Source organism: Carcharodon carcharias, chromosome 10 (assembly GCF_017639515.1).
Source record: "Carcharodon carcharias isolate sCarCar2 chromosome 10, sCarCar2.pri, whole genome shotgun sequence".
Taxonomy (NCBI): Eukaryota; Metazoa; Chordata; class Chondrichthyes; order Lamniformes; family Lamnidae; genus Carcharodon; species Carcharodon carcharias.
This window is the reverse complement of record NC_054476.1, coordinates 148,645,433-148,666,085: the sequence shown is the minus strand read 5'-3', so window position 1 is coordinate 148,666,085 and position 20,653 is coordinate 148,645,433. Positions and strand designations below refer to the sequence as shown.

At 41.2% G+C, this 20,653-nt stretch overlaps 1 protein-coding gene across 1 annotated transcript in view; it reads left to right on the top strand.

Annotated features, from left to right (window-relative positions):
• Positions 1–3,822: 3,822 nt before the first annotated feature.
• Positions 3,823–20,653, top strand: part of LOC121283003 (clathrin heavy chain 1) — an 87,687-nt gene continuing 70,856 nt past the window's right edge. Inside the window, exons 1-2 of the mRNA XM_041196900.1 lie at positions 3,823–3,980; positions 4,101–4,317. Coding sequence (XP_041052834.1) covers positions 4,276–4,317 — 42 coding nt within the window. The 5' untranslated portion in view covers positions 3,823–3,980; positions 4,101–4,275. The remainder of the gene's footprint in view (positions 3,981–4,100; positions 4,318–20,653) is intronic.

Below are 20,653 nucleotides of genomic sequence, written 5' to 3'. Positions count from 1 at the left end.
GGCTCTTTGTGTCATCCTCACTACTTGCCTTCCCACCTATTTTTTGTCATGTGCAAACTTGGCGACAGCACATTAATTTCCCTCATCCAAGTCATTAATATATATTGTAAATAATTGAAGACCTGACACTGATCCATGTGGCATTCCACTAGTTGCCATCCTGAAAATGTCCCCCTTATTCCAACTCTCTGTCTTCTATTAGTTAGCCAATCCATGCTAATATACTACCCCCAACACCATGAGCTCTTATCTTATGAAATAGCCTTATGTGCAGTACCTTATCAAACACCTTTTAGAAATCTAAATATATTACAGCTACTGGTTCCCCTTTATCCTACATGCTACCCTTTCAAAGAATTCTAATAAATTTGTCAGGCATGATTTCCCCTTCATGAAGCCATGCTGACTCTGCTTGATTATATTATGCATTTCTAAATGGTCTACTACTAAATCCTTTATAATGAACTCTAACATTTTCCCAATGATGGATGTTAAGCTAACTGGCCTATAGTTACCTGGTTTTGTCTCCCTCCCTTTTTGAATAAGGGTGTTACATTGGCAATTTTCCAATCCTCTGGGACTTTTCCAGAATCTAAGGATTCTTGGAAGATGACCGACATTGCATCCACTATCCCTGTGGCTATTTCCTTTAATATCCTAGGATGCAACCCATCAGATCCAAGGGACTTATTGGCTTTTAGCCCCATTAGTTTCCTTAGTACTTTTGCTCTAGTGATAGTTATAGCATTTATTTCCTCTCCCACCACCCCCCCACTATTTTAGCCCTTGATTATTTAGTATTTTTTTTGGAATGCTATTAGTGTCTTCCACCATGAAGACTGATGCAAAATATTTATTCAACTCCTCTGCTATTTCCTTGTTCCCCATTATTATTTCCCCAGCTTCATTCTCTAAGGGTCTTATGTTCACTTTGGTCTCCTCTTCCTTTTTATATATTTAAAGAAGCTCTTACTGTCTGTTTTTATATTATTTGCTAGTTTATCCTCAAAGTTTATTTTCCTCCTTTTTTTTATTTTGTCATCTTCTGTTGGTTTCTAAAACTTTCCCAATCCTCTGGCTTACCACAACTCTTTGCCACAATGTATGTTTTTTCTTTCAATTTGATACACTCCTTAACTTCCTTGGTTAACCATGGTTGGTTTATCCCCTTCCTAGAATCCTTCTTCCTCACTGGGATATCTTTGTTGTGAGTCATGAACTATTTTATTAAACCACTTTTTTTGCTAAACTCCTTTCCTAGTCCACTCTAGCCAACTCTGCCCTCATTCCTTTGTAATTACCCTTATTTAAATTTGGCACAATTGTTTCTGACCCAAGTTTCTCAATTTCAAAATGAACGCTAAATTCTCCTATGTTATGGTCATTGTTTTCTAAGGGATCTTTTACTCTGAGATCATTTATTAAACCTGCCTCATTACACATTACCAGATCCAAAATAGTCTGATCCCTGGTTGGATCCACAACATATTGTTCTAGGAAACTGTCCCGAATACACTCTATGAACTCTCGCTCGTGGCTACCTCTGTCAATTTGATTTTTTCAATCTGTATGAAGATTAAAGTCACCCATGATTAATGTACTGCCTTTTTGTCGATGATAGATGTTGACTATATTGCTCTGGTCAGGCTACACGTTGAGAGTTAGGTTCAGTTTGAAACATCAAGACATGAGGTTGTGCAGAGAAGAATGAATTAACTGACTAATGCAAATCAGAACAGGAATAGTCTTTTCAGCCTCTTGAGCCTGCTCCGCTATTCAATAAGATCATGGCTGAGCTGATTTTGGCCAAATCATGCCAAGTCCTGTTCACCCATCACCCTTGTGTTAGCAGCTTACATTGGTTCCCAGTCCAATAATGCCTTGGTTTTAAAATTCTCATCCTTGTTTTCAAATCCTTCTGAGACCTAACCCCTCCTTATCTCTATAGACTCCTCCAACTATAACCAACCGAGAACTCCTTCTTCCTGTAACTCTGACATCTTGTCATCACCCACTTGCTTTGCTCCACAATTAATGGCTGCTGTCTCAACCTTAAACTCTGGATTTCCCTCCCTAAGCCTTTCCACCTCTTTCTGAAAAAGCTTTTACTCACTTGCCCTAATGTTTCTTTCATTGGCTTGATGTGAAGCAGCTCAGGACATTTTGCGACATTAAAAGTGTCTTTTAAATACAGGTTGTTCTATCAACGAGTTTTTAATCATGAATCCACAGTGGACTATCTGATCATTTATTTCATTGCTATTTGTGGGATCTTGCTAAATGCAGATTTGCTGCTGCATTTCCTTCTTTATGACAATAACCGCATTTTAAAAGTACCTAATTGGTTTTGATTGCTTTTTGAAATGGCCTGAGGTGGGGCTGTGAAAGGCGCCACATGAATTCAAGTATTTTCTTTAAAAGATTTAAAGAATGGATGATAAATACTGATACTCTTCAGGTTATCCCCCAGTATTCTGTGGTTGAGTGCAAACACCTTCATGATGAGGTAGAGCAGTGGCAAGGGAGAAAAGGAAGCAAATTATGCACTTTGGATCCTACTACCTCATGGGATGTCCTATCCCATGTGCCCAAAGTTCTGCGGGTTGAGAGTTGGCCTGTTCAGTCACATGATGACCCATGGCAGAAGCTCACGACCCTGATTAGGCATCATCCTTGAATCATGGGAGAGCCAATGATGTTGTTTTTGGCTTTGAAAGGAAGTGACTGAGAGATTACCACACAAGGGATAACAAACGTTAGAGCAATGATAAATCCAGAACGCCACTGCAGGGTAAACTGTGATTGACAGGTGTGGGGACACATGTTCCAATAAGTAAAAGGTAAACATAGGATTGATGTTGTTATTTTTCACACAGCTGCTGAATACATGGAATACAGTGTGTTAGAAAATCAAAAACAGGGAATTATTTAAGAAACAGTCTGAAGCAGTGCTAAGTATTGAGAGGCATGCTGCGCGGTTGACATCTAATTTTTCAGATGAGATGTTAAAGAGGCCTCATCTGCCCTCATAGGTGAACATCAATTATTTGAAGAGTTAAGCAGTTCTCTCCCAGGTCTGGGCCAACATTTATCACTTTATCTACATTGTTAAAAAGGATTATCTAATAATTTATCTCATTTCTATTTATAGGATCTTACTATATGAAAATTTGCTGCTGCATTTTCTTCTTTATGACAGTGACCATACCTTAAAAGTACCTAATTGGCCGTAATTGCTTTTTTGAAATATCCTGGGGGTGGAGGGAAGCTGTGAAAGACGCTATATGAATTCAAATGTTTTCTTTAAAAGACTTAAGATTAGAAGATAAATACACAAAATCATGAATCTATCTGTAACGAGTAATCTACATATGTATGTAATTTTTATAATACGTGTATAATTGGAATAAAAATCATCGTGATAAATAACGTGAACCCCTACTAAGAGAGGGCACAGCAACCTTCTAGCATTCCAGATAAACGCCAGCTTTTCAATGAATGAAGCCAGGAGGCGGAAGGGAGGTGGAAAAACCCGGAAGCCGGGGCGGATGCGACGTCACGTCACGTGCCAATGATGTGGCAGAATATGAGACCTCCGCGAACAAAAATAGTCCCCCCGGCTTTCCTCAAAAACACACACAACAGGAACTCCGTTCGGGGACCCGAACCAAATCCAATGTTTTTTTTAAATGTCGAATTGAATAAACGAGAGGTGTGGAGGGAGTGGGAGAGGGGTGGGGAAGGAATCGGGGTTTTTCTCGAGCCGGTGCACTCCCTCTTTTCCTCCTCTGCCGTGGCTGGAAGGCGGGGGGCGGCCGGCCGGTGCGGGTGACCGCGCGGGCGGGCGGGTGTGTAGCCCTCCGCTGCTTCCGGTTTTCCGCCATTGCGGCTCCGCTGCGGCTCATCCGCTTCGACGGTTTCATAAGAGGGAGAGAGAGCGCGGGGCAGCCGAGCTAAGGCGACACCGCTGAGGGACGCAGGTGAGGCTTCATGAGCGACACCCGGCTCGGTCGCTTGCCCGCGGTAACCCGCCCCTGCCGTTAGTCACCTGAGGTAAAATTCGGTGTTAAAAATAATGTTTTTCTCTCTCTCTCACACAGATCCACACCCCCTTTCCTTCCTCCTCTTCCTTCGCCGCCGCTTTTCTCCCGGAGGTTTCACTTGACGAGCCCCGACCGACCGACCGTTCCCAGGTCTCTTCCTTGTTTCTCCCCCCTCCCCTTCTCCCCACACACACCCTTCCCCCCCATCTCTCTCCACAACATCGTCGTCGACATGGCTCAGATTCTGCCCATCCGCTTCCAGGAGCATCTACAGGTAAGAGAAAGATTTAAACCTCCCGAGGCCGAGGCTCCAACCCCGGCCTGAGCTTCAGTCCCAGCCCTGAGCAAATGTCAACCCCCCCCCCCCCCCCACAACTCTCAACACTAGAAACCCTTCCCTATAATCTCCCTCTGTCTGAATGTAAATTGTTTAATCCGGATTTGCTTTTTTTCCCCCCCTAATCCTTCACAAATATGTTTTTTCAAAGTGTTTCTAGGGGAAGGTTCAACCTTGAATTACACCGTGGCACAGTTCCACAATGTCACCCTTATGAGGAAATACATTGGGAATGCCCACCCATGGATTTATATTTTTGTTCCTCTTCCTACCCCACCCCTGGTATAAAGCTTCACCTTCCTGGTGGCCCAGGAAATGCTGATGTTGCTCTAGGATTGTGTTTTATCAAGGGAGTGAGGTTGGGTTATGATGGTTTTTGCTAAATGCTGGAGCCCATTTAGTTCCCACCCACAAAAGCACCCCCCCCCTTTGATGCAGAAGGAGACCGGTTTCATATCGAAACCTATTTCTCAATGGACTTAAATTACCTGCATACTTTAATCTGAAATCCACCTCGAGTTCCCTTGTTGTAAATTGATGCACTGCATAGGTTTTATGATCTAACCTGACGTTCCCTTATGTTAATTTGTTAATGGCAGTTATTAATGAAATGATCACTTTTTTTGTTTGATTTAAATTGCCTGTAATTTAACTGAAAGTTCTGGAGTAAATTAGTAATGCAGCTGTGCTTAAAAAAAGTACTTTGCCTTCAGGTTAAGACCCAATTTAATTTTAAAGTTTAATGCTTGAATACTTTGTAGTTTTAATGCTGGTTTACATGGTGTATCTATAATGGGTAGTGCTGTTACAATGTTAAAGTACAAATTTACATTTACCCTTAATTCTTGGCTTGCAATGCTTTAACTTGTGTGTATATAGATTAGCAATATCTTGGTATTTCACTATTTGTAAGTGAAGATATGTTAGTTGGATGCACTTCCAATACTTCACCAGTAAGCAACAGGTGTGTAATACATTGTTCATTGTAGTTTGAGTTTATAAATTAAAATGTTTTAAGCTAACTAGGTTAATTCTTTTATTTCAAAAATGATTACTCAGATGTAGAGTTCCTGTAGATAAAATCTAATTGGGTTTTACTTGGACTGGTGATGTAGGAGTTGTTTGGAATGTAGAAAAATCGTTTGTAATGACACAATATCATTGTGTGCCTCAATGATTGGAATTTGGTTGAAATTCCTTTAATCGCCTGTTAGCTCTAAAACTAAACTTGTGGTTTGAAAAGTAAGTGGAGGTGTTTGATTTGCTCCTTTCTTATTACCTGTGTAATTCACACTTTCCCCTTCTGTGCAGAGGATGGGCAAAAAGGTATTATAACTAAAAAAAATTATATTCTAAAAGTATGCATTCAAACCACGGAGATGCTAATAAGCTAGATGCCTCTTTCCAGTATTTGTTTCCTAAAGTTATGGACCCATTTGTAAATGGGTAGCCAAATGTTTTGAACAATTAAGCTTGGATTGGTAGTGATGCTGATGACAAAGCTCTGCTTCAATTAGAAACTCTCTTCTTAACTGGTCAGTGATATTTCAGCTAGGCTCAGCCTTGGTGAAAAATGTATAAATTCTGGTTGACCTGTTGCTCGAATCTGTAATGTCCTTTGCTAAGAACTTTGTACTCATAGCATGCAAATAAAGGGACTCCAGGCAATGATTTTTGTGACCATTTAGTAAATTAAATGATAACTTTTTTTCAAAAGGCAGTCCAAAAAAAACCTGCTAGCCTACTAGCTCTTTGGACTTGCACAACTTTTCTCTAGGTCCAAAAGGCCATTGGGTCGGCGGGGTTGGGAGTGGGGTGTGGGTGGTAATATTGCAGAGAATCATATTAGACTCAGTCAGTTTTGGATGCAAAATCCATGTAGCTGTTTGTGAGCTGGGCCACGCATGCTCTTCACTGACTAGCCTGTAAGTTGGCTGGTGAAGTATTGATCAACTGTTATGGCTTGTAGTGAATATGACATATTTAGTATGCAGTTACATATAGGGCAGAGGTTATTGTCTAATATTTTGCATTCTAATTACATAAAATGGAAACATGAATCTAAGTCACATGCTTGACCACATTCTTACCAACCACATTGGGTTGGAATATTTAAATCTGTATTTTGTGACCTCTGGTAATTGGCCATTTCCTTGCTGAGATGGGCAGCCAGTTCAGTCCCTAATATAATAATTACACCTTTACAGGAGGGGGCATATTGAGCACCCTTGCAAAATAAGCAAATATCTGTCTGCCTGTATCTATAATTTGGTTTTTTCCTGTACATGTGTGCTACAACAAACATGCTCAATTTTTCCAACTGAGAACCTATCAGTGATTTCCCCTTGTGTATCCTAGTATGCAAATCTGCATAATATCAGTAGAATCAATGTATTGACCTCAAGCAGTGTTGGAGTGCAAACGTTGGAGTGCAAACAAGGAGTGCTGCCTTGAGTAGCTTTTGATCTTTGGTATCACTCGAGTTACTCTGACCACTGCGCAAACTCTGCATCTTAAACTTTGTAGCCTTTTTGCTTCTGTACTCAACATTTGAGGTACTTCAGATCAGGGCCCAGCAAAATAAAAGCTGGGCTTTGACCATCACTGTTTGTACTAACAACTAAAGGAGAATGTTCTAATCTAGAAACACTGCCAGTTTAATGAGATTAACAAATATTGAAGCAAATCACAGCTGTAAGCAGGTGACACTTGATGCAGTACCAAATAGTTTAAAGCAATTTACTGGCTCCATAGTGCATCTGTTTGCTTGCTCTTGGCCATTATAAAATTGCTTTAGATGCTGGATTGGAACCTGGTTAATTTTGATTGTTACAAGGTATATTCAGTGTGGAACACTCCAACCATTGAAAGAGCAATAGTCTTCCAATTGTGGTGAGCGTAAATCACATTGTAGCCTATTGAATCTTGTTTGACTACTGTCCTTTAAGGTATTTTATGTTTACCTGAACTCCATGTTAACATATTTGAATGTCATTGTAATGTGTCAAATTATTCTAACTGAATTAAATTGTATTCGGTTGAACTATATTGTGCCTGGGTGGGTAGCAACAGGGGGAATGTTTGCATGTAACTGTTAAGTCGGTTGACTAGCAAACTGTAGATGGGCTGCAATGTTTTGTAACTAAACGTTGGCAAAACTGTTGTATTTTGCCCTGCCCAGAAAGTTCACCCTTCCATGTCCTCTACAGATGCTTACACAATTTCAACTGAGTGGAGTTTCAATTGCCGTAGTCAGTACATCGAAGACTGACTCACCTGATATTGTATCCACACCTCTATCTGCCAGATCAACAGAACTTCCAAGGCACTCACTGTCCTTAATGTAGCAATTATTACTGATAATTTGATTCTATTTGTAACCCCACTCTGAATCAGCTTCAAAAAACCATAACCTTCAAATCCTTCCATAGCCTTGTGCTCCAGCCAGCAGCTTCCTGTCCACTACTGTCATGCAGTTCTCCTGCCCCACTGTACAATTGACAGTCTTCCTTGTGCCTGCATATGGACTTGAATCTTCATGCTACACCTGTTCCATCTTTATAGCTTTGTTTATTTTGATCAATTCTGCCTATTTCTGGACTAGGTCAGCTCCCTAGCCAAGGTTAGCTTCTGCATTGTGAAATATCTTTTGCTACATAATGAAACCAGAAGCTTTATTACTGCAAACCTGTCTAAAGGTTTGCTGTGTATGACCAGATGGGATTCCTGTTTTTAGCTTTTTCTCTGCATCATTCCCTTCCTCCGCTTGATCTAAACTGGTTCTAATTGCTCCGTCAGTTTACTTAACCTGTTTTGTATGGGATTAAGGGGGAATGTCAGCTGTTGAACTGCCAGCAGGTGATTAGAAGTACTTGTCACCTAGCATCCAGTTAAAATCAGTTGACAAAGTAATCTTTAAGAGTACCTATACGCTTGCACCTCATGATTGATTTGCCACAGGCAAACTCAGCAACCCCTGCATTTCTGTTGCCCTAACAGGTGATGTAAGTTGTTTGAATTGGTTCAAACTTGTGCAGCCCTAGTGCTATAACTTTGTATTTAAGTAGTGCCTTAATGTAAATTGTTCAAAGCCCTTTTCACTGGAGCAAAGATTTGAACCACTTTCAGCCACAAGCCCAAAGTCTAGGTCAGAGGTAAGTTCTAAGGAGATTGACGAAGGTAGAGATTTAGGGATGGAATTCCAGAGCATGTGGTCTAGGCAGCTGAAAGTGTCTGCCAATGATGGAGGGCTGAAATCAGATGTGCAAGAGGTTAGAATTAAAGCGCAGAAGTGACTTGTGCTGCAGAAGATTAGGGAGGAGTGAGATAATAGAGGATTTAAAACCAAAGATGAGCATTTTAATTGTCAGGAGCCAATGTTGGCCAGCAAAAGGTGGTGCACAGGTCTTGGTGTGAGTAAGAAAATGTCATCCAAAACTACCTGAGTTTATGCAGTATAAAATGAATAGTCAAATTTGAAGTAACAGCATGAATGAGGATTTCAGCAGCAGATGAGCTAAGGCAGGCCAACGGTAAGTGATGTTGTCGAGATGGAAATGGGTGGTCTTTGTTCCGAAACTCATCTCTGGGGGAAATGTGACAAGTTGCAAGCTGGTTCAGCCTCAGTTGCAGAGCACAATTGTAATGCATTTATATTCTTGTACATTATTTACCAAGTGCAGTAAACTAAGATTCCAAATCTCTTGCACTGTTAGAAATGAGCAAGCTCTCCTAAATTTATTTGGGATTGGTAACTAACAAAATGGATTTAAATGCTCCAGAAAAGCTTAGAAATACACATGCAATAGTTATATTTGAAACTACCTTCAACTACCATTTCATCTTGTCTCAATTCACTGAATTGATTTACATTACATCAAACATTGACAAATCTGATTTTAAGCCCAGAAAACTGGCTTCTTGTCAAACCCATTCACTTCCGGTAAGTGTCTGACACAGAAGAAACAGTGGGTTTTTAAATAAGTCTTCTTCCTGTGTATTTTCAGAGTACAAATGCAGTATTAATGTTTCCAGCTGTATGCTTTGTTTTGGTTCTTCATTGGTTGTAGTATTTACTCACTAGCTCTTTATATTGAGCTGCAGTAATCTGAAGTTGTAGCTGTTCGCTTGGCAGCTTTTTTAAAATCAAACCATGGCTCTAGAATTGGAATAAACAAGTTTCCTTTCTTCAGTAAAGGGCTTAACACAGGATAACTGAGAATCAGCTGCCTGCATACTGATTTTGAATTTCCTAGCTTTCAACTCCATTGTACAGTTAGTGCATGTGTTGGCTTAATTTTTCTTTGGGAGTGGTAGGCCTAAATTAATCGACTGGCTTGGATATACTAAATACTTTAATGCATCCATGCTCTTGGCATAGAGTGGCGATGTAGCTGCATCAGTGTTGCCAAAGTTCTGCTGTGCTTCTCCTGTTTGTTCTAGTACAAAGAGAAGCTCAAAGGGAACTTGGAGCATTTTAGTATTGGAGCACTGCATGTTTTTAAATTATTCAGAATGAAATGTGTATCTCCCTCGTTAAGCTTACCTCATTTAATATCTAATCATTGCAGTCCCTTGTTTAGAGATTTTTTGCATAATTGCCCTTAAAAGCTAACTAAAGAGCATGCTCTTGTCTGTACTTGAGGTGCCTCCCCACAGTGGCATTCCTTGGCTTCAATATAATATCACCCTCAGCAAGCCTTCTGTTTTGCAAAAACCATGGCATTTTTATCAAACAACATTCCAAGGTGCTTCATAGCAAATTTAACACTGATTCACAAGGCAATATTTAGGCAGATGGTCAAAGGGGTAGGTGGGAGGGTAGAGGTAAAGATTTAGGGAGTGACTTCCAGAGCTTGGGGGTTAAAGCAGCTACAGCACCAATGATGGAGCAGTTAAAATGGGATGCTTCAGCAAGATTAAATTTCTGCAGCCTCAACCCTCTAATATCAGCAGAGGCCCTGGAGGGATTTGTAAACAAAGAATTTTTGCGTTGTTGAATGGCAGTATAGGTTGGCAAGCACAGGGTCATACATGAACAGGTATGGTAGCAGAGTTTTGAGTGACCAGTTTAAGATGGCAATGTGGGAGGCTGGCCAGGAGTGCATTTCAATAATGGGAACAAGGGCATGGAAGAGGATGGCTTTTATTTTATTTTGATCTTTGATTAGTAAAATGATGCACACCCAAGTGCTTAATGAAAGCAAAAAAAAAAACTGGATGCTGGCAGCACCTCGGGAGATGGTGTTAATGCATCAGGTCAATGTCAGATGCTGCTAGACTATTTCCAGGATTTTGATTACTTGAAATGACTGGATATTATGCTAGCAAATCTAATCCTGATTGTCCAGATGACACCACCTGGCTAAAAGCAGCCACTGGCATGCTTGTATGTGTTCTGTTTTTTTAAAGTCAGTCTACTGCCTGCAAGGTAAGGTATCAGGAGATTGCTGTGCTTTTAGAGTCCAATATTTGAATGACTATTGGTTTAGACCTGTTCCAACTGAAGCAAGGTGCAGCTCTTGGTAGTCCCTATTCAGAAGCCTTCCATTGATGTTTATGCTCTGAAGACTTGGCTTTCTGTCCATTTTGGGAAGCTCTTCAGTTGAAGGTGTGAGATTGCTTTGTTTAACCTGGCCCCAAATTGTGATTTGCTGCTGTAAATGGTGATGGACTAGTTTGGATTTTGCTGCATATGTCTGACTGGCTGTATATAAATCCAGAAATCCCAGCATGGGCCACATGGCTGCCTGTGCTGTAAATGACGGATGACTTTAAATTATAGGTCTTGGTCTCTTTGCACAGCAAACGGAGTTGGGTTTTACATGGTATGTATGACTCTTCAGGCATTTCAATACCTAATATTTGGTCAATTTCAATAAATTGACCTTGGTACTTGGGGGATGGGGGCACATTACATTATTGATGTGGGTCATGGTTTGACATGAAATTTAAATGTGTTGCTTCATGTAAAGTAATGCTGGTCCAAATGGTGCCTCAGTTTACTTAGCTGTCCATGGGCCATCTACAGCTTTAGAATTGAGAACTTTGCCCACCTATATGGGACTGACAGCTGCACTAATGCTGACAGATTACCATTGTAAAATGTGACTCTGGATTCATTCTAATGATCTTTGGCAAGAAAAATGGGAGTCCTTGATTACTCCCAAGTCCAAGCATAAATTCGCTGGTGTCAAGGTCATTTTCTGTTTCTCATTTCACAAGGGACAAGCTGATATCAGTTCTAATCAAAGATAAAATAGCTCGATCCTAATCATGAACTGGATAGTGTGTATTCATGGGCCTTAAGATTACTCTTAGTGTTCCAAATGAGTACAGGAGTACTATAACGAAGTAATGAATGATACCTAAGGCAGAAAACTAATCTCTTGGATATGAATTTGGAAGCATGTATAGTGGGATGTGATGCACTATAATTTCATGAGTCCTGGAAAGTTTTCCTTCAGTAAGGATTTTGACTGAGTTACTGAAGTGATATTTCAGATATCTGAGGAATGATAATTGAATGGTGTAAACATTTTAAAATTTCCCAGTCAACAGGGTGGCGTTTGCCTAGCACAATTTTTAAGACCTGCTTTTAAGTGCAGTTGACACATTGTTTTAATGGACCCGAATGGCCTGGGATGGCTGAAATTCTGAATTTTATTTGTTTTCACTTCACCTGTTCAGGATGTCTGTTCCACCTGACTTTCTTGATAGTGGCCCATGTTGGTTAAAGATAGTATCCCTTCATCTGATATAAAGCAGAAATGGAGGGAGATGGGGTTGAACTGTGGATTATATGGGATCCCTTGCTGCCCTCTTAGTGGCTTGTAACAAACTTGAGGCATATCTAATTCACCCAGGCCATTAAGATAATGTACAAAGTGAAGAAAAATCATTGAAGATGTTGACTTTTCTGTTGTTACTCAGCACACTATCTTTTGGGCTTTAACTGTCAGTTTTGGGGAGATAGTAGTAATGTCACTGGACAATAATCCAGAGGCCCAGGCTAATAATCTAATCTCCCAAAGGCAACTGGTGGAATTCAAATTAGATTAGCTTTTCTAATTCCAGATTTTTAGTCCTGATGGTGATCACAAAACCATTTTCATTTGTTGAAAGACGATCTGGTTCACTAATTTCTGTAGGGAAGGATATCTGCTATCCCTTATTGGTCTGCCCTATGTGATTCCAGAACCAAGATAGTGGTTGACTTGTCCTCTGAAATGGCCTAGCAAGCACTCGGTTGTATCAAATGGCTACAAAGTCAAAGGAATGAAACCAGATGGACCAACTGGCTTCCACCTAGGCACTCCCTAACAGCTCCAAAGGTGTTCCTACAAATGGACTGCCATGATTAAAGACAGCACCACCTCGAAGGGAAATTAGGAATGGACAATAAACACTGGCCTAGCCTGTGACACCCACATCCCATGAACAAAAAAAAGTTGTTTAGGTGATTGGTTTCTTGCAGCCTTGACTGCCAGTCTGTAATCATTTAGCACACTTTGGATACTAAAACTGACCCAATCTAGGTCTTGAAGTGAAATTAGCAGAATTCTAGTTACTATAAGAACTCTGCACCTCAGCTAATGTTGTGGCCCTCCACAACTTTTTAAATTGTGGTGGCACTCTGCTTTTAACATGCTGCCTTAACTGTTTGCAATCGAGACTGGAAATGATCCATGCTGCACATTAACCTCAGTTAAGGACAGAACTAGGATTGGATTTAATTTTGTCCCCACCCCCTTACACAAGCTGCTTTCTAAGTACCCAAATCAAATTAAAATGGTGCCAAAACTGCCAAACATGGGCTTCAAATGTTCCATGTTACCTAGCTTGTGGCTGGATTGAAGGCTTGAAGGTAAATACACGGGGCTGTCAGTTATACTCTTGGTAGAATAAGTGCCTTTGATTGAAATATGGGGTTAAAACTAGAGTGCAGCCTAATATGGGATGGTGTTCCGTTCAAACTGCCTTCAATTATAGGGGTTAAGCTGAGCCACAGATTTTTTCAGAATTTTAGCTTTTAAGGAAGCTGAGCTTCTCGAAGGATGGGGCATGTTATCAAAACATTCTAGTAGAAATTGGCATTGTATTAAACTTCCTGGTGGCTGGTCTTCAAAACTTATCTGGGTTGCCACTGACCAAGGCTTACTTTTTAAACTGGTAGTGCAGCATCCCATGAAACAATAAGGATGTGGAATAAAGTGCAATGGTGCATTTAAAGCAGCTGCTTGGGGCCTTGTTACCTTTGGGCCTTTTCTTAAACTTCTGATCTGTAATGACCATACTGAATATATCTGAAATTTCTTGCACTGAGATGCAATTAAATTATTTGATGGGAAGTCATATTTGGTCACAGAATGAGTGTGTTGCTGGTTAGTCCAGCATTTATTGCCCATCTCTATTTGTCCTTGAAGGTTGTGGTGAGCCACTTGAACTGCAGCAATCCATGTGGTGCAGTTACACCCACAGTGCTGTTGTGAAAGTTTCAGGATTTTGACCCAGTGACTAAAAGAATGGTGATATAGTTCCAAGTCAGGATGGTGGGGCTTGGAGGGGAACTGGCAGGTGGTGTTTCCATTCCTCTGCCCTTGTCCTTCTAGGTGGTAGAGGAGCAGACTTGGAGGGCGCTAGCCAAATAGTTTGTCCTGGATGGTGTTGAGCTGCTTGTTGGAGCTGCACTCATCCAGGCAAGTGGAGTGTATTCCATCATGCTCCTGACTTGTTCCTTGTAGATGGTGGGCAGAATTTGGGGAGTCATGAGGAGAGTTACTCACCGTAGAATTCCCAGCCCCTCTAGTTACAGTAGTTTACATGGCTAGTCCAGTTCAGTTTCTGGTCAATGGTAACCCCCTGGATGTTGATACTGGGAGGGGGAGAGTATGTCAATGCCATTGAATGTCAACAGATGATGGTTAGATTCTCTCTTGTTGGAGATGGTCATTGCCTGGCATTTGTGTACTTGCCACTTGTCAGCCCAAGCCTGGATATTGTTCAGGTCTTGCTGCATTTGGACATGGACTGCTTAAGTACCTGATGTCTCCAAATGGTGCTGAGCATTGATTGAACAATGAACATCCCCACTTCTGGTTGTATTATAAAGGGACAGTCATTGATCAGTTAAGATGGTTGGGCCTCGGGCAGTACCCTGAGGAGCTCCTGCAGTGATGTCCTGGGATTGAGATGATTGACCACCACAATAACAATCTCCCTTTGTGCTGGTATGACTCCAGCCAGTGCTTAAGTTCAGTTTTGCTAGGGCCCCTTGTTCCCACACTTAGCCAAATGCTGTCTTGATTTTGAGGACAGTCACTCACCTCAGCTGGATTGCTGGATGTATCAGCCAGTTTGGCTCTTTCAGTAAAGATATGTTAATAATCACTTGGTGGTCAATGCTTCCAGTCTTAACAATGTTCTGTGGTTGAAGCTGTCTCACCTGGTAGGTTTGCTGTTTGCACAAAATATTTTCAGTGCATTATTGTTTATAGGTTGGTCTAAAATTTGCCTTTATAACTGCCAATCTGACTTGTTTAAGTCTTGTTCCAATTATTATCATTTGGTTTGGGGAAACGAGTTCAAATAGCCTTTTTGTGGGCTTGGTAGATTCCTGTCAGCCCAGCTTCAATTTCAAATTTCTTTTATAATGTAACCCAAATGCTGTTCTACAGTTTTTTTTAATCTAGATATAGAAATCTTTAGAACAGACAAAATATAGTGGGATTTGATCCATTTTTTTTCAAAAAGGTTGGCTTATGTCCACTTAACTATATTTGCATAGAATCAGGCAGTTTGGTCCATCAAGCCAACACTGGTGCAATGCTCTAAGGCTGCTGCTGTCCTCTTTTCTCCCTCATACCTAAAATGCATCAGCTACTCCATGTGATGATGAATTCCTTATTACGATGCAAGTTCATTGTCCCGTATTTGTCATCCCAATTTTGGATTCCCACAGGTGGAAACTTCTTTGTCCTATTTTATTACTGCTCTATTTTATTACTACGCTATTGCCCACATTTTGCTGTAGGTCACCTGATGTGTAAATGGAGGGAAAAGGTGTCATCTTTGAATGCAAGTAACTCAATTGTCTCGTGTAAAATCAGTCACTTCTCTTTCAAATTTCACTGCCAGTTTTGCAGTATCTTAATTCACTTATAGTGAACATAGGAATAGGAGGATTGATTAAACATGTGCCTGGAGAATTGGTGTAGGAAGGCAGGCCTCATATTTGAGGCTTTGTGATCAGTTCTGGGACAGGTGGGACCTATGCCAGATGGATGGGTTACACCTTAACAGGACCAGGATTATATCGTCGCAGGGAGATTTGCTAGTGCTGTTGGGGAGGGTTTAAAGGAGGGTTTAAACTAGCTTGTTGGAGGTGGGAACCTGAGGGGTAGCTCACATTGGAAGAAAGTAAGCTGGTCACAGGAAGTAGAAAAGTTGCAAGTGAAATTAGAAGGCAGGTGAATCAAAGACAAACATCAACTAAGCTTAGAATGTGGAATAATGTTAAGGGCACTCTACCTGAATGCATGTGGTGTTTGCAACAAGGTAGATGATATAAAGGCACAGAGGCAAATGGCATGATCTAATTGCCACTGCACAATTATGGCTACTTGGTGACCAAGACTGGGAACGGAATATTGAGCATTTAGCAAAGGTGGCAAAAAAGGAAAAGGGGTTGTGCTGATAAGGGATAGGATCAGCTCATTAAGGGAGGATCTCTGATTGGAAGCACAAAACGTGAAATCTGTTTGGAGCTAAAAGTGAGGGGTAGTAAGTTTATAGGTCACCAAACAGTAGTGGTGGGGGCATGGTGGTAATCTGGAGATTAGAGGCATGTAGCATGGATAATACAGTAATCATGGGTGACTTCAATATAAGAACAAAATACCTTAGATGCTGGAAGCCTGAAATAACAGAAAATGCTGGAAAAACTCAGCAGGTCTGCGAGAGAAACAGTTAATGTTTCGAGTCTGACCCTTCAGAGCTCTGAAGAAAGGTCAAACAGACTTGATCCCCCTCACCCCCCGATGCTGTCAGACCTGAGTTTTTCCAGCATTTTGTTATACGGGTGACTTCAATCTTCAGACTAATGAAGGGTAAACCTATTGAGCATTAATGCTGTGGGGGATGCTTCTGGAGTGTTAAGGATGGTTTTCTAGAGCAGTATATTGAACTGACCAGAGAACCTATTTTAAATCTAGTATGTAATGAAAAAGGGTTAATTAATCTTGTTGTGAAGAACCTTATATAATAGAATCTTATATTGAGGTAGTTCAATCTGAAGCCAGGGTGTTAAATTTGAAGAAAAGAAGTTAAGGTATGAGGGGAAAATTTGCAGAGATGGATGGGAAAATAAATGAAGGTATGACTATAAAGACATTACTTATGTAAAGAATTAATATGGTTTACAGCAACTATATATTCCCTCATAGCACAAAAACCTAACAAGTCAGTCAACTGTGGCTGAGAGGAAGGTAAGGATTGTATAAGATTAAAAGAAAAGACCTATAAACTTGCCAGACATAGTAAATCTGAGCATTTTAGAATACTGCGAAAGAGGACCAAGAAACTGAAAAGGAGAATATTACATGAATGTAAGCTAGCAAATGTAAAAACTTCTGTAGACGTGTAAAAAGGAAATATCTAAAGTCAATATTGGTTCATTATAGGCAGGCCAGGAGAATTTATAATTGCAGAGAAGCTAAATGATTACTTTTGTATTTTTTCAATGAAGATACGAGCAATCTCAGGTTGAGGGAGAATGAGGAATTGAGTTACTAAGAAGGTTGTATTGGAGAAATTAATGGTGCTTATCAGGTCCTGTGGGCTGGAGGTTTCTAGATCCTACTTTTGAGGTAGCTATGGAGATGATGGATGCATTGGTGGTGATCTTCCCAGATTCTATGGATTCTGGAACTGTTCCTGCAGATTGGAAGCTTACAAATATCATCCCATTAAGGAAGGGAGAGGGGAAATGGGGAACCATGGACCTGTTAGCCTTACCTCAGGGAAAATGTTGGAATCTACTATAAAATATGGTGAATGGACATTTGGATAATTTGGGCAGCCTCAACATGGATATATGAATGGAAAATGTTTGAACTTGGAGTTTTTTGAGGATGTTACTAACAGAATTGATAAAGGGGAGTTGGTGGATATAATATACTTGGATTTTCAGAAGGCTTTTGATAAAGCGCCCCCCCCCCCCCCCCCCCAAAAAAAAAATTAAAGCATAAGGGATAGGAGGTAATATATTGGCATGGATTAAAGATTGGCTACCAGGCAGAAAACAATAGGAATAAATGGGTCGTTCTCATGTTGAGTCTGTCAACTAGTGGGGTACTGCAAGGCTCGGTTCTTGGGCCCCAGTTGTTCACTATATATCAATGATTTGGATGTGGGGACCAAATGTAGTATTTCAAAGTTTGCAGATGAAAAAGCTAGGTGTGAAAGTGAGGAAGATGCAAAGCAGCTTTGCGTTGGCAAGAACATAGCAGATGGAAAATGAGGTTATCCACTTTGGTAGGAGGAACAGCTGTGCAGAGTATTTTTTAAATGGTAAGACATTAGAAAGTGTAGATGTACAAAGGGACCTTGCTGTCCTTGTCAATAAGTCACAAAGCTAATATGCAAGTGCAGCAAGCAATTCAGGACAGCAGACAGCTAATGGCATGTTAGCCTTATCACAGGATTTGAGTACAGGTGTAGCAGAGTCTTGCTTAAATTGTATAGAAACTTGGTTAGACCACACCAAGAGTAATGTGTGTAGTTTTGATCCCCCTTACCTTGGGAAGGATATTATTGCCATAGAGGGAGTGCAACAAAGGTTCATCAGACTTAGCCCTGCCATCCCAGCAACGTCTTATGAAGAGAGATTGGGGAAAACTGGCCTGTATTCTCTAGCTTTTTGAAGAATGAGGTAATCCCATAGAAATATATAAAATACTTAATGGTAGATGGAGGTAAGATGTTTCCCCTGGTTGGGGAGTCTAGAATGACAATTTCAAGATAAGGGGAAGCCGATAAGATGAAGGTTTACTAGACTATACTTGGAATGGGCAGGCTTTCTTGAGGAAAGGTTGGACAAGCTAGGCTTGTATCTGCTAGAGTTTGGAGTAAGAGGTGACTTGATTGAAACATGATCCTGAGGGGACTTGACAGAGTGGATATGGAAAGGATGGGAGAATCTAGAACTAGAGGTCACTCCTTAAATGGGCAATCCCTATTTTTAAGACCGAAGTTTCATGAGTCTTGGCACTCTTTCTCAAAAGGTGGTGGAGGTAGAATCTTGAATATTTTAAAGGCAGAAATAGGTAGATTCTTGATGAGTAAGGGGGTGAAAGGTATCGGTTAGGCTGGAATGTGGAGTTGAAGTTGAAATCTGATCAGCCATTTTATTGATTAGCAGAGCAGGCTTGAAGGGCAGTGGCCTGCTCCTCATTCATGTTTGTATGTAACTTTTTTACTTGGGTTGTGAATCTTTGGAATTCTCTACCCTGGAGAGTTATGGAAGCTCAGCCATTGAGTATGTTGAAAGCAGAGATTAGTATTAGAAATCTGTCAATGACAAAGGGATATGGAGATGGGGTGGGGGGGACGGGGTGAAGAAGGCATTGAAGTAGCTGATCAGACATGATTATTAAATGGCGGAGCAGGCTGGCTTATTCCTGCTCCTATGTTCCCATATCAGCACAGTTTTATTTTGTATGGAAGTGAACTTTGGTCATTATGAGGAAAGATCTGTTCGGGCAGAGGATTAGTAAATCCAAAACAAAAACAAAAACAGAATTAGTAAATCAAGACTGATTTGGCTGTATTTACTTTAATTCTGAAGCCTTGTAGGCTGTTAATTTTGATTTGCACAAATTGGGTGTAAATACATGAAATCCAGGCTGTATGTTTAAATTCATAACAAAAACAGAATTACCTGGAAAAACTCAGGTCTGGCAGCATCGGCAGAGAAGAAAAGAGTTGACGTTTTGAGTCCTCATGACCCTTCAACAGAGTGAGTGTGTGTGTGTGTGAGATGTCACAAACAACAGAACAAAAGAACACATAGGTGTTGAAGTTGGTGATATATATCTAAACGAATGTGCTAATTAAGAATGGATGGTTGGGGAATTAAGGTATAGCTCTAGTGGGGGTGGGGGGAGCATAAAAGATTTAAAAATAATGGAAATAGGTGGGAAAAGAAAAATCTATATAATTTATTGGAAAAAACAAAAGGAAAGGGGAAGAAACAGAAAGGGGATGGAGGAGGGAGCTCAAGACCTAAAGTTGTTGAATTCAATATTCAGTCCGGAAGGCTGTAAAGTGCCTAGTCGGAAGATGAGGTGTTGTTCCTCCAGTTTGCGTTGGGCTTCACTGGAACAATGCAGCAAGCCAAGGACAGACATGTGGGCAAGAGAGCAGGGTGGAGTGTTAAAATGGCAAGCGACAGGGAGGTTTGGATCATTCTTGCGGACAGACAGCAGGTGTTCTGCAAAGCGGTCGCCCAGTTTACGTTTGGTCTCTCCAATGTAGAGGAGACCACATTGGGAGCAACGAATGCAGTAGACTAAGTTGGGGGAAATGCAAGTGAAATGCTGCTTCACTTGAAAGGAGTGTTTGGGGCCCTTGTACGGTGAGGAGAGAGGAAGTGAAGGGGCAGGTGTTACATCTTTTGCGTGGGCATGGGGTGGTGCCATATGTGGGGGTTGAGGAGTAGGGGGTGATGGAGGAGTGGACCAGGGTGTCCCGGAGGGAACGATCCCTATGGAATGCCGACGGGGGGTGAAGGGAAGATGTGTTTGGTGGTGGCATCATGCTGGAGTTGGCGGAAATGGCGGAGGATGACCCTTTGAATGCGGAGGCTGGTGGGGTGATAAGTGAGGACAAGGGGGACCCTATCATGTTTCTGGTAGGGAGGAGAAGGCGTGAGGGCGGATGCGCGGGAGATGGGCCGGACATGGTTGAGGGCCCTGTCAACGACCGTGGGTGGAAAACCTTGGTTAAGGAAGGAGGACATGTCAGAGGAACTGTTTTTGAAGGTAGCGTCATCGGAACGGAGGCGAAGGAACTGAGAGAATGGGATGGAGTCCTTACAGGAAGCTGGGTGAGAGGAGCTGTAGTCGAGGTAGCTGTGGGAGTCGGTGGGTTTGTAATGGATATTGGTGGACAGTCTATCACCAGAGATTGAGACAGCGAGGTCAAGGAAGGGAAGTGTCAGAGATGGACCATGTGAAAATGATGGAGGGGTGGAGGTTGGAAGCAAAATTAATAA